Genomic DNA, 12,115 nt, shown 5'->3' on the forward strand with positions numbered 1-12,115 from the left:
AGGACCGACTGTTTTCTGGGTTGGGTCACGAGTGTTCGTGGGAAAGACCCACTCCATTGGGTCATGGAGCAGAACTGAAAAATCCAGCCCCCCTCCCGCCTTGCCTTTTATGTCCCTGATTTCTCAGTGCTGCTCCAGAATCTGAAGGGGTGGGCCCTGCCCACGAATCTCACTGCCCACTACATAACCCGTTTAGTCTCTAGGCTGCTCCAGGGCTGCTTGCCCGGTCTTGCACAGATACGGACGAAGCCGGCTGCCCCTCGGAGAGCAAGTAAAGCACTGCAGCGAAATGCAGGGACTGGACTGTGCCTGCCCAAAGCTACCACCTGCTGTGAGTTTCCTTCCTCTCGGTGCCTCTGCGCTTTCGCTTCCCTTGCGCTGCGAGCAGCTCCGGGGCGGTCTGATGTGCGGAGCCGTGCAGCCCATGGCTACTCGAGATGGACAGGTAGGAATAGGAGAGCCCAGAGCCTGGCTCATCCCACCAGGCGAGGCCCGTCTAACACCTCTCGCCATGTTCGTGCCTGTGGGAGGGGCTGGAGTGACAGTGTCCCAGCAGGGTGACTTGACTGGCTCAGAGAGAGACAGCTGCAGGGCTGAGGGCTTGGGGATTTTGGTTCCCATTGTGACCGTGGCCAGTGGCTAAGTGTTCGGTCCGGGGGGCCTTGGAGGGGCCCGGGGTTCCCTTTGGCCCTGCTTTCCCCTGGCCCAGGAGCTGAAGGCATTCTGGGTCTTCATCTGGGTCTCCATGTGGGCCAAGAAACCCCCTCTCCTCTGCCCCGGGAAGTAGCAGCGGGAGGGAAATAGAAACCCCGCTTGCCTCCTATCACAGACCCACAGAACAGCACCTTGCTCTCGAGGTGGTGGAGTCCAGCCCCCCGTCCTCACGGCAGGATCAAGCGCCAGCTAGACCATCCCCGATAGGCGTCCGTCTAACCTGCTCTTCACTCTCTCCAGTGAGGGAGATTCCGCTGCCTGCCCAGGCAATTTGTTCCTGTCTTTCACCACCCTGGCAGTTGGGAAGCTTTTCCTGATGTCCAGCCTAGACCGGCCTCGCTGCTGTTTAAGCCCATTGCTCCTTGTCCTGTCCTCAGAGACCCAGGAGAACCACTTTTCTCTCTCCTCCCTTCACTTCCTTTCAACTCCCTGCTTGTCCAAGGCAGCTTGGTGCTACCTCCCAGGCCCTCTGTTCCTGGGGTCAGGTGTTTACAGCTAGCCACTGCACAGTCTGGAAGGGGGCAAGGCAGCACTGGGAAGCTCAGCTCTGGCTCAGGGAGGATTTTGGACAGCTGCTGATGGGGAAGACATAGTGGGAAGTACAGTCCCTGCTCCCAGGAAGTTCAGAATGCACAACCAAGCGTGTAGCTGCGATTGTTCAGTTGGGGGTTGCGTGGTCACATTATAAAATATGGCCTGGGGTTGTCTTTTCGCTCACAATGCAAACAGCGAGTAAGGCAGGGCTCTGTGAGCCCTGCACAGATTTGGTTGTTAAAAGCCTCCAGGGAGAAGCCTGGCCTTGTGGTGGTTGGACAACAGGTACGGTCATGGCTGTGTTGTGAGGGTGATGTACACCAGGGCAGAGGGAGGGTTACCCACGTGCCCATGCCAGGGCTGTTCTCTGTGTGCGTCGCTCTGCAGGCCACGGTGTCCGGTGAACACAGGAGTCTGTAAAAAGGGGCTTGGGTCCAGGGCCCACTCCTCCCCTGTGCAATCACTCCCTGGGTTGCAGTGGGACTGTGCCAGGCAACATCACTGGGGGGCCTGGCTTTTGCCTCGGTGGTTTGCTCTGTGATTTGAAACGGCTCTGCCCTCTGCCAGCCTCTAAATCTTCCAGTTTAGCAGTCGGTCAGACGCACACATCCCAGCCCCCATGTACTGCCTCCTGCTCTTGTAGCGAGAGCGCCGCGGAAGGAGCCACGCCACCCTAACCCAAGTCCGGGGTCCATAGTTTCCCCATGCTCCTTTCTCAATGGATGGCAGCTGCTCCCTTCCCGATGCCCCCGCCCAGGCAGCGAGGGGGAGGTGCCGTTCTGCCCTTTGCAGAAGGGGTTAAGGCCCTGGGTAAAGCCACCTGATTTGCAGCCAGCCGGAGCTGGGTGCGCCTCTCCGGAGTGGCGCACTAGGCCGTGGTCTGGGTCCCAGGGATGAAGATCTGGCGGGCAGCCGGGTGAGTGAGCTGGCAGCTGAGGTAGGCAGGGAGAGGGGTAGGGAGCCAGACCTGTTCTTTACAAGCCGGCTCCTGCAGGCAGGGCAGGCTCAGAGCCTCCGTCCCACTGGAATTTGCTTCCTTGGGGTCTGCTGGAAGGAACAGGCGACTGCTGTGCCCGCAGAGCGGTGGGAGTGGATTTCCCTCCTCCAGTGCAAGCCTGGGTGTGGGGCTGGGTCAGGCCTGGCTGCTGTGCCTGTGCCAGATGCTGGGGATGGGCTGCGCTGCAGAAGGGAGCTTGGAGGGGCTAGACCCATGCTGCCCTTTGGCTGCCTTTGCACATAGGACAGCCCGTGGCTCAGGAGAGCGAGCCGGCAGAGTGCACTTGGGTGGCTCCACAGTGACAGGGGTGGTTGCTCTTACAGAGTCTCACCCCGGCTGTGGTGTGTCTCCTGGCACCCCCAGCCCCGCTGCAGCGAGGGGCCCCAGGCCACCAGTGGAGAGCTGGGGGCAGAGCACGCAGCCCCTTTCCCATCAGCCCCCACGAGCCGTCAGCGGGAGAGGGGTCCTGCCACCGCCACCAAGGAAGTACTAGGAAGTCTCTCCTGCACCCTCTCCTGCTGGGCTAATCTGGGATAAAGCGGGGAGCTCGCTGGGCTGAGGTTAGCCCCCTCAGCGCTGTGAGACCCACAGTTAGACGCTGCCACCAAACCATTCATGTGGCCAGCACTGTGGAAAATGCCCGTGGCCTACAGGGCAATGGTCTGCCTGGTGCATGAGGGTTAGCGTTCGGCTGGGGTGTGTCTCTGTATGTATGCAGGCGCACCTGCAACGGCTGGGCTGCCCCTCAGCTACGCCTGCGCAGCACCTCTTCACTCAGTCCTGGGCACGTCTGCCCCTCCGTTTCGACCCACGTGTGGGCACTGGGGGCTGCCGCAGAGATGGGAGTGTGGCCTGAAACGGTCACAGCCACGCAGCAGAGCCCTACCATTGCTCCCACTGAGGTCAGCTAGCCAAGTGACCTCTCACCCACTGGTTACAGAAGGCACCTATCTATCTATCTATCTGTCCATCCCCATACACCGTATCTATCTATCTATCTATGTATCTATCTGTCCATCCCCATACACCGTATCTATCCATCCCCATACACCGTATCTATCTATCTATCTATGTATCTATCTGTCCATCCCCATACACCGTATCTATCCATCCCCATACACCGTATCTATCTGTCCATCTATGTATCTATCTGTCCATCCCCATACACCGTATCTATCCATCCCCATACACCGTATCTATCTATCTATCTATGTATCTATCTGTCCATCCCCATACACCGTATCTATCCATCCCCATACACCGTATCTATCTATCTATCTATGTATCTATCTGTCCATCCCCATACACCGTATCTATCCATCCCCATACACCGTATCTATCTGTCCATCTATGTATCTATCTGTCCATCCCCATACACCGTATCTATCCATCCCCATACACCGTATCTATCTATCTATCTATGTATCTATCTGTCCATCCCCATACACCGTATCTATCCATCCCCATACACCGTATCTATCTATTTATGTATCTATCTGTCCATCCCCATACACCGTATCTATCTATCTATCCATCCCCATACACCGTATCTATCTATCTGTCTGTCTATCTATCTATCCATCCATCCCCATACACCGTATGTATCTATCCATCCATCCCCATACACCGTATGTATCTATCTATCCCCATACACTGTATCTATCTATCTATCTCCATATCTGTCCATCCCCATTCACCGTATCTATCTATCTATCTATCCATCCCCATTCACTGTAGCTATCTATCCCCATACACTGTATCTATCTATCTATCTATCCCCATTCACCGTATCTATCTATCTATCTATCTATCCCCATTCACCGTATCTATCTATCTATCCCCATACACCGTATCTATCTATCTATCTATCTATCCCCATACACTGTATCTATCCCCATTCACCGTATCTATCTATCTATCCCCATACACCGTATCTATCTATCTATCCCCATTCACCTACCAATGTGAAAATGACTCCGGGCCCCTCCTGGGCACTGCCACATGCAGCAGAGTGCTGGGCCTGGGGAGGGCCATACAGGGGGCAGCTTATTGTTACATGCCTGGAGCAGGAAGCAGGATCAGCCTGGCTGCCACTGGGCCCAGCCTCAAGGCCTGAGCCGCGAGAGCCCCAGTGTGTGGGACAGCTCTCGTCATCCCACCGGGGCTGGATCCCCATCCCCAGACGCTCTCTGAGCTCTGCTTGGCTTGGGCTGCAGGGCGCCAGCCAGCAGGACACAGCTGGCCCTGCACGAGCATCCCCACCCCCAGCACACCCGGCCCCCGGCCCCAGGTGTGGCTCAGGGAAGGAGAGGAGAGGGAGGGCTGATGGCCTGGGCTCTGGGCGGTTCCCCTGACAAGCAGAACTTTTGCGGGGGGCAGGGGGAGAGCACATGTGCTCTGGGTTGGGCCCTTCTCAGTGGCAAGACGCAGTCCATCCCCATGGAGACGGGCAGAGCTAATCTCCTCTGTGTGCAGGGAGGAAACTGAGGCAGGCCCCAGGCTGTCCAGTGTGTCAGACCCAGGGCTGGCAGCAGAGCTCAGCGGGTCCCTAGCAGGAGCAGTGCACAATAGGCTGGGGGCTCAGGTCTCTGCCGGGGGCCTAGAACAGGAACTCTGCTCCTGGGGAGCAGCTTCTTTCCCCAGCTGTTGCATTGCTGCCTCTCACACGTGCCTCTGCCAGAATCCCAGCTTCGGGGACAGGCAAACCCACCTGCCCTGCCCCAGGCAGCCTCCTCCCTGCCTTGTCCCCAGCAGCCAGAGAGGCGCTGGGCATGCTGCTGTTCTTGGCTGGCCTGGTGCCCAGTGCCATGGCGGGAGCTGGCAGCGCCCCACTGAGTGCAGGGGAATCAGATGTACCCTGGGTGAGGTGATAGGAGTCTCCTTCAGCCGCAGGCTGCTGCCAGCTGTGATGTAAGTGGGGACGCAGGAACTGGGTCAGGGACCCGTGTTCCTCGGGTGGGGCAGAGCATGGGGCTCTGCTGCTCGGCCTGGGAGCCTGCTGGAACGGCCAGCTGCAGAGCTGGGCTGCGTTTCGGCAGTTCTGACTACCCCCGTGGAAAGGGGCCGTGCTGGGGGGGTACACAGCTCCCTTCCCCCCCCGGAGCAGCAGGGTCTGAGGGGGGGGTTTAGCCTGCGGGCACTGCCTGCCAACAACTACATGTGTGCTGCCCGCGTCACTTCCTGTCTCTGCTCCAGGGTTCCTGCCCTCCCAGTTAAGAACCTGAATGGAACTGGACCAGTTCATCCTGCACTGGCAGGTGAGAGCAGCTGGAGCTCTGCCAGCCCTGGGTATAACACTGCCCACTGAGACGGCGATGAGTGGATGCCAGATGGAGGGATGGAGATGGGGTGTAGGGGATGGATGGACAGATGGACAGAGAGGGTGTGTAGGGGATGGACGGATGGATGGACGGATGGAGAGGGTGTGTAGTGGATGGATGGATGGACAGATGGACGGAGAGGGTGTGTAGGGGACAGACGGATGGACGGATGCACAGAGAAGGTGTGTAGGGGATGGATGGATGGAAGGATGGACAGAGACAGTGTGTAGGGGACGGACGGACGGACGGATGGACGGAGACAGTGTGTAGGGGATGGATGGATGGACGGACGGACGGACGGACGGACGGAGACAGTGTGTAGGGGATGGACGGACGGACGGACGGACGGAGACAGTGTGTAGGGGATGGACGGACGGACGGACAGAGACAGTGTGTAGGGGATGGACGGACGGACGGACGGAGACAGTGTGTAGGGGATGGATGGATGGACGGACGGACGGACAGATGGACGGAGACAGTGTGTAGGGGATGGACGGACGGATGGACGGAGACAGTGTGTAGGGGATGGATGGATGGATGGACGGATGGAGACAGTGTGTAGGGGATGGATGGATGGACGGACGGACGGACGGACGGACGGACGGACGGAGACAGTGTGTAGGGGATGGATGGATGGATGGACGGACGGAGACAGTGTGTAGGGGATGGACGGACGGACGGACGGACGGACGGACGGAGACAGTGTGTAGGGGATGGACGGACGGACGGACGGATGGACGGAGACAGTGTGTAGGGGATGGATGGATGGATGGACGGACGGAGACAGTGTGTAGGGGATGGATGGATGGATGGACGGATGGAGACAGTGTGTAGGGGATGGATGGATGGATGGACGGACGGACGGACGGATGGACGGAGACAGTGTGTAGGGGATGGATGGATGGATGGACGGATGGAGACAGTGTGTAGGGGATGGATGGATGGATGGACGGACGGACGGACGGATGGACGGAGACAGTGTGTAGGGGATGGATGGATGGACGGACGGAGACAGTGTGTAGGGGATGGATGGATGGATGGACGGATGGAGACAGTGTGTAGGGGATGGATGGATGGATGGACGGACGGAGACAGTGTGTAGGGGATGGACGGACGGACGGACGGACGGAGACAGTGTGTAGGGGATGGATGGATGGATGGACGGACGGAGACAGTGTGTAGGGGATGGACGGACGGACGGACGGACGGAGACAGTGTGTAGGGGATGGACGGACGGACGGACGGATGGACGGAGACAGTGTGTAGGGGATGGATGGATGGATGGACGGACGGAGACAGTGTGTAGGGGATGGATGGATGGATGGACGGATGGAGACAGTGTGTAGGGGATGGATGGATGGATGGACGGACGGACGGACGGATGGACGGAGACAGTGTGTAGGGGATGGATGGATGGATGGACGGATGGAGACAGTGTGTAGGGGATGAATGGATGGATGGACGGACGGACGGACGGATGGACGGAGACAGTGTGTAGGGGATGGATGGATGGACGGACGGAGACAGTGTGTAGGGGATGGATGGATGGATGGACGGATGGAGACAGTGTGTAGGGGATGGATGGATGGATGGATGGACGGACGGACGGACGGAGACAGTGTGTAGGGGATGGACGGACGGACGGATGGACGGAGACAGTGTGTAGGGGATGGACGGACGGACGGACGGACGGACGGACGGAGACAGTGTGTAGGGGATGGACGGACGGACGGACGGATGGACGGAGACAGTGTGTAGGGGATGGATGGATGGACGGACGGACGGACGGAGACAGTGTGTAGGGGACGGATGGATGGATGGACGGATGGAGACAGTGTGTAGGGGATGGATGGACGGACGGACGGACGGACGGAGACAGTGTGTAGGGGATGGACGGACGGACGGAGACAGTGTGTAGGGGATGGACGGACGGACGGATGGATGGACGGAGACAGTGTGTAGGGGATGGATGGACGGACGGAGACAGTGTGTAGGGGATGGATGGATGGATGGACGGATGGAGACAGTGTGTAGGGGATGGATGGACGGATGGACGGATGGACGGACGGACGGAGACAGTGTGTAGGGGACGGACGGACGGATGGATGGAGACAGTGTGTAGGGGATGGATGGATGGATGGACGGACGGAGACAGTGTGTAGGGGACGGATGGATGGGCGGATGGACCTTTAGTTCTACCAGCAGAGTCCTCTCTCTGTGACAGGGATGACCGGCATTTTGATGTGTGCTGCTGGGCTGCCCGTATGTCTGACCCGGGCCCCGAAGCCCATCCTGCACCCGCCACCCGTGAGCAAGAGCGACATCAAGCCAGTGCCAGGGGTCAGCGGTATCTGCAGAAAAACCAAGAAGAAACACCTCAAGAAGAGTACGCGACAGCCCCTCCCTGTCCAGCCCGCCGAGCTCAAGCCCTGGGCTCCCTCCCCCGGGGGGTGTCACAAGCTGCCTTCTGCTCTCATCACCACACTGGGCTCAATGCCGGGGAAAGGCCTGGAGCAGACCACCCGGCCGAAGTTCCCCGAGCAGCCGCACAGCTCGTTTGGGCTGCAGCCAGGAGGGGTCTCCCTGCTCCCTGAAGCTGCCATGCCCAGAGCAGCCCGGTGCTGGGGCCAGCAGGAAGTGGCTAGTGCAGCAGCTCTGACCCCTGGGTAGGGGGACCCCAGGGCTCCAGTGAGCGAGAGCAGTGTGGTGCAGGCACCTGGTAGTCTGCCTTGTCACAGTGGCCCAGAGCCAGAGCCCCCATCCAACCTGAATCTCCCCAGACACAGCCATCTCCTGAAACCCCAAAGCCCATACCCCCTCCTGCACCCCAACCCCCAGCCCAGAGCCCATACCTCCTCCTGCACCCCAGCCCAGAGCCCATACCTCCTCCTGCACCCCAACCCCCAGCCCAGAGCCCATACCCCCTCCTGCACCCCAGTGTCCAGCCCAGAGCCCATACCTCCTCCTGCACCCCAACCCCCAGCCCAGAGCCCATACCCCCTCCTGCACCCCAGTGTCCAGCCCAGAGCCCATACCTCCTCCTGCACCCCAACCCCCAGCCCAGAGCCCATACCTCCTCCTGCACCACAACCCTCAGCCCAGAGCCCATACCCCCCTCCTGCACCCCAGTGTCCATCCCAGAGCCCATATGTCCTCCTGCACCCCAACCCCCAGCCCAGAGCCCATACCGCCTCCTGCACCCAACCCCCAGCCCAGAGCCCATACTTCCTCCTGCACCCCAACCCCCAGCCCAGAGCCCATACCTCCTCCTGCACCCCAACCCCCAGCCCAGAGCCCATACCTCCTCCTGCACTCCAACCCCCAGCCCAGAGCCCATACTTCCTCCTGCACCCCAACCCCCAGCCCAGAGCCCATACCTCCTCCTGCACCCCAACCCCCAGCCCAGAGCCCATACCTCCTCCTGCACCCCAACCCTCAGCCCAGAGCCCATACCTCCTCCTGCACCCAACCCCCAGCCCAGAGCCCATACCTCCTCCTGCACCGCAACCCTCAGCCCAGAGCCCATACCTCCTCCTGCACCCCAACCCTCAGCCCAGAGCCCATACCTCCTCCTGCACCCAACCCCCAGCCCAGAGCCCATACCTCCTCCTGCACCCAACCCCCAGCCCAGAGCCCATACCTCCTCCTGCACCCCAACCCCCAGCCCAGAGCCCATATCTCCTCCTGCACTCCAATCTGCAGACTAGGAGAGCATAATCTGACCCTTTGCCTCTCTGCTGGGACAGGCAAGAACCCCGAGGACGTAGTGCGACGGTACAGCCAGAAGGTGAAGAGCCCGCCTGATGAGGTGAGTGTGGTTCTTGCCAATGGCGCTGCCCGGGGGGCTTATGGACTCTTTGTGGATGACTAGCTCCATCCGCAGGGCTGCCCCACGGCAGCCCATGAATACAGCAGGGTCTCCTCTGGGGATACAATGAACGCAACACGCCAGCAGCGAGGACCCCGTAGATTCATCATCTACGGGTACTCATGCCCACTCTGCCGTCGCCTTAACTCTGCCCTCCAGACAGCAGCGTAGCAGCATGCCTGTCCCAAGCTACCCAGTGGGGCAGAGGTGTAGTCTAGGTAGCAATGGGGGCAGGGCTGGGGCTAAGGGGGCACTGGAGGCAGTGGGGCAGGAGAGGGGCAGCAGCGGCAGTGGGGAAGGGACAGGGCCGAGGGGGCAGCAGGGGCAGGAGAGGGGCCGGAGGGCAGCTGGGTAGGAGAGCGCAGTGGGGAGGGAGCAGGCAGGAGGGTGGGGCTGGCAGACCGTGGCACAGCCAGGCTGGCAAGTGGAGGGCGCTGGCCGTGTCCCTGCAGCCACTGAAGGTGCAGAGGCCCAGCCCTGCCCCACCCCGCCCCTCAGGCTAGGGTCGGGGGGGGAGACCTGCGCCCCACAGTCACCCCCTCCTTGGCAGGACTGCACCATCTGCATGGAGAGGCTGGTGACCTCGTCTGGCTACGAGGGGCTGCTCAGCCACCGGGGAGTGAGGCCGGAGCTGGTGGGCAAGCTGGGCAGGTGTGGGCACATGTACCACCTCCTCTGCCTGGTGGCCATGTACAACAACGGCAACAAGGTGAGTGTGGGGAAGGGTGGGGAGGGGCAGGGCGGGTGGCCTCCGGCTGTCCATGTGGGGAGAGGCCCCCCCCCAGCAGCGACCCCCCTTGCCAGCAGCGGAGACACCCCCTGGCATGGGCAGGACTCCCAGGGCTCACATCGCTGCAGCAGGGCCCAGCCGGCCTCTTCCCCCCGGACCACTTCACCCCTCCCATGCAGCCACTGGACCCCCGGCCAGTCCGGCCGTGTGCCCCTCCAGGCCCCGGCGGTTGCCCCTGGAGCTGGAGCAGGTGACCCCAGGGACCCGAAGTGCCCCAAGGCGGGAGGGCGGTGCCCAGCCAGAGGCGATTTTCCCGGTGAGAGTACGGCTGCCCCCGGGCCTGCTGCGTGTTGGCAGGGGACTGCACCTGGCTGCCTGACTCCCCGCCCTGCGCCTCTGCTGCCCCAGGACGGCAGCCTGCAGTGCCCCACCTGCAAGGCCATCTATGGGGAGAAGACGGGGACCCAGCCCCCGGGGAAGATGGAATTCCATATCATCCCCCACTCGCTGCCAGGCTACGCCGACTGCAGAACCATCCGCATCATGTACGACATCCCCGCGGGGGTCCAGGTGAGCCACCCGGGGTGGGAGCTGCCGCAGCACATGGGGGGCAGCCCCCCAGGAGAGCAGTGCGTGCTCCTCCCACCCCCTCCAGCCAGCCGCCGCAGCACATGGGGGGCAGCCCCCCAGGAGAGCGGTGCGTGCTCCTCCCACCCCCTCCAGCCAGCCGCCGCAGCACATGGGGGGCAGCCCCCCAGGAGAGCGGTGCGTGCTCCTCCCACCCCCTCCAGCCAGCCGCCGCAGCACATGGGGGGCAGCCCCCCAAGAGAGCGGTGCGTGCTCCTCCCACCCCCTCCAGCCAGCCGCCGCAGCACATGGGGGGCAGCCCCCCAGGAGAGCGGTGCGTGCTCCTCCCACCCCCTCCAGCCAGCCGCCGCAGCACATGGGGGGCAGCCCCCCAGGAGAGCGGTGCGTGCTCCTCCCACCCCCTCCAGCCAGCCGCCGCAGCACATGGGGGGCAGCCCCCCAGGAGAGCGGTGCGTGCTCCTCCCACTCCCTCCAGCCAGCCGCCGCAGCACATGGGGGGCAGCCCCCCAGGAGAGCGGTGCGTGCTCCTCCCACCCCCTCCAGCCAGCCGCCGCAGCCCCCCAGGAGAGCGGTGCGTGCTCCTCCCACCCCCTCCAGCCAGCCGCCGCAGCACATGGGGGGCAGCCCCCCAGGAGAGCGGTGCGTGCTCCTCCCACCCCCTCCAGCCAGCCGCCGCAGCACATGGGGGGCAGCCCCCCAGGAGAGTGGTGCGTGCTCTTCCCACCCACCTCCAGCCAGCCGCCACAGCCCTTGGAGCTGGGTGAGTCTGTGCCAGGCCTGGCTCTTAGGGGTGCAGCCAGGCTGCCCAGGAGCTCTGTGCCAGGCCCTGGTGGGCAGGACTTCACTGCTGCCAGCCAACCTGTCTGACTCGCCCGGCCCAGCCAGCCCCTCCTGAGCTCTGCAGCCGACAGGTGACGAGCTGCCCCTGTGGTTGGGGAGGGGGTGAGGGTTCGGGCCCAGCCACTGGCTGCAGGATTCCCCCAGCTCTTGCTTTGCTCCCTGCAGGGCCCGGAGCACCCAAACCCTGGCAAGAGGTTCACCGCTCGCGGCTTCCCCCGGCACTGCTACCTGCCAGACAACGAGAAGGGCAGGAAGGTGAGTGGCCTGGAGCCTGGCCGCCCGCTGTGCAGCCGCTCCCAGGGAGGCTGGTGGCACCGCAGGGTCCCTCCAGGCCAGTGGCACTCCTCTGCCGTAGCCAAGGGCCGCTGGACATCGGCACGGGCATGGAGAGACGCGCCTGTAGGCATGGGGCCTGGCACAGAGCAGCCTACCTCTGGGGTGGCACTTTCAGAAGGGAGCTGGGTGTCAGTGTGCCCACAGCCCAGGCTCCAGCCCTGCCGTGGCCAGTCTGCCCTGGCCGGAGC

At 62.1% G+C, this 12,115-nt stretch overlaps 1 protein-coding gene across 1 annotated transcript in view; it reads left to right on the forward strand.

The window, feature by feature from the left end:
* The window catches only part of DTX1 (deltex E3 ubiquitin ligase 1), a 36,552-nt gene that overhangs the window by 21,502 nt on the left and 2,935 nt on the right, over positions 1–12,115 (forward strand). The window contains exons 3-8 of the mRNA XM_075012482.1: positions 5,441–5,502; positions 7,790–7,951; positions 9,312–9,373; positions 9,984–10,142; positions 10,572–10,733; positions 11,757–11,846. Of these exons, the coding sequence (XP_074868583.1) occupies positions 5,441–5,502; positions 7,790–7,951; positions 9,312–9,373; positions 9,984–10,142; positions 10,572–10,733; positions 11,757–11,846 (697 nt within the window). The remainder of the gene's footprint in view (positions 1–5,440; positions 5,503–7,789; positions 7,952–9,311; positions 9,374–9,983; positions 10,143–10,571; positions 10,734–11,756; positions 11,847–12,115) is intronic.

This window comes from Carettochelys insculpta, chromosome 18, assembly GCF_033958435.1.
Source record: "Carettochelys insculpta isolate YL-2023 chromosome 18, ASM3395843v1, whole genome shotgun sequence".
In the NCBI taxonomy this organism is placed as follows: Eukaryota; Metazoa; Chordata; order Testudines; family Carettochelyidae; genus Carettochelys; species Carettochelys insculpta.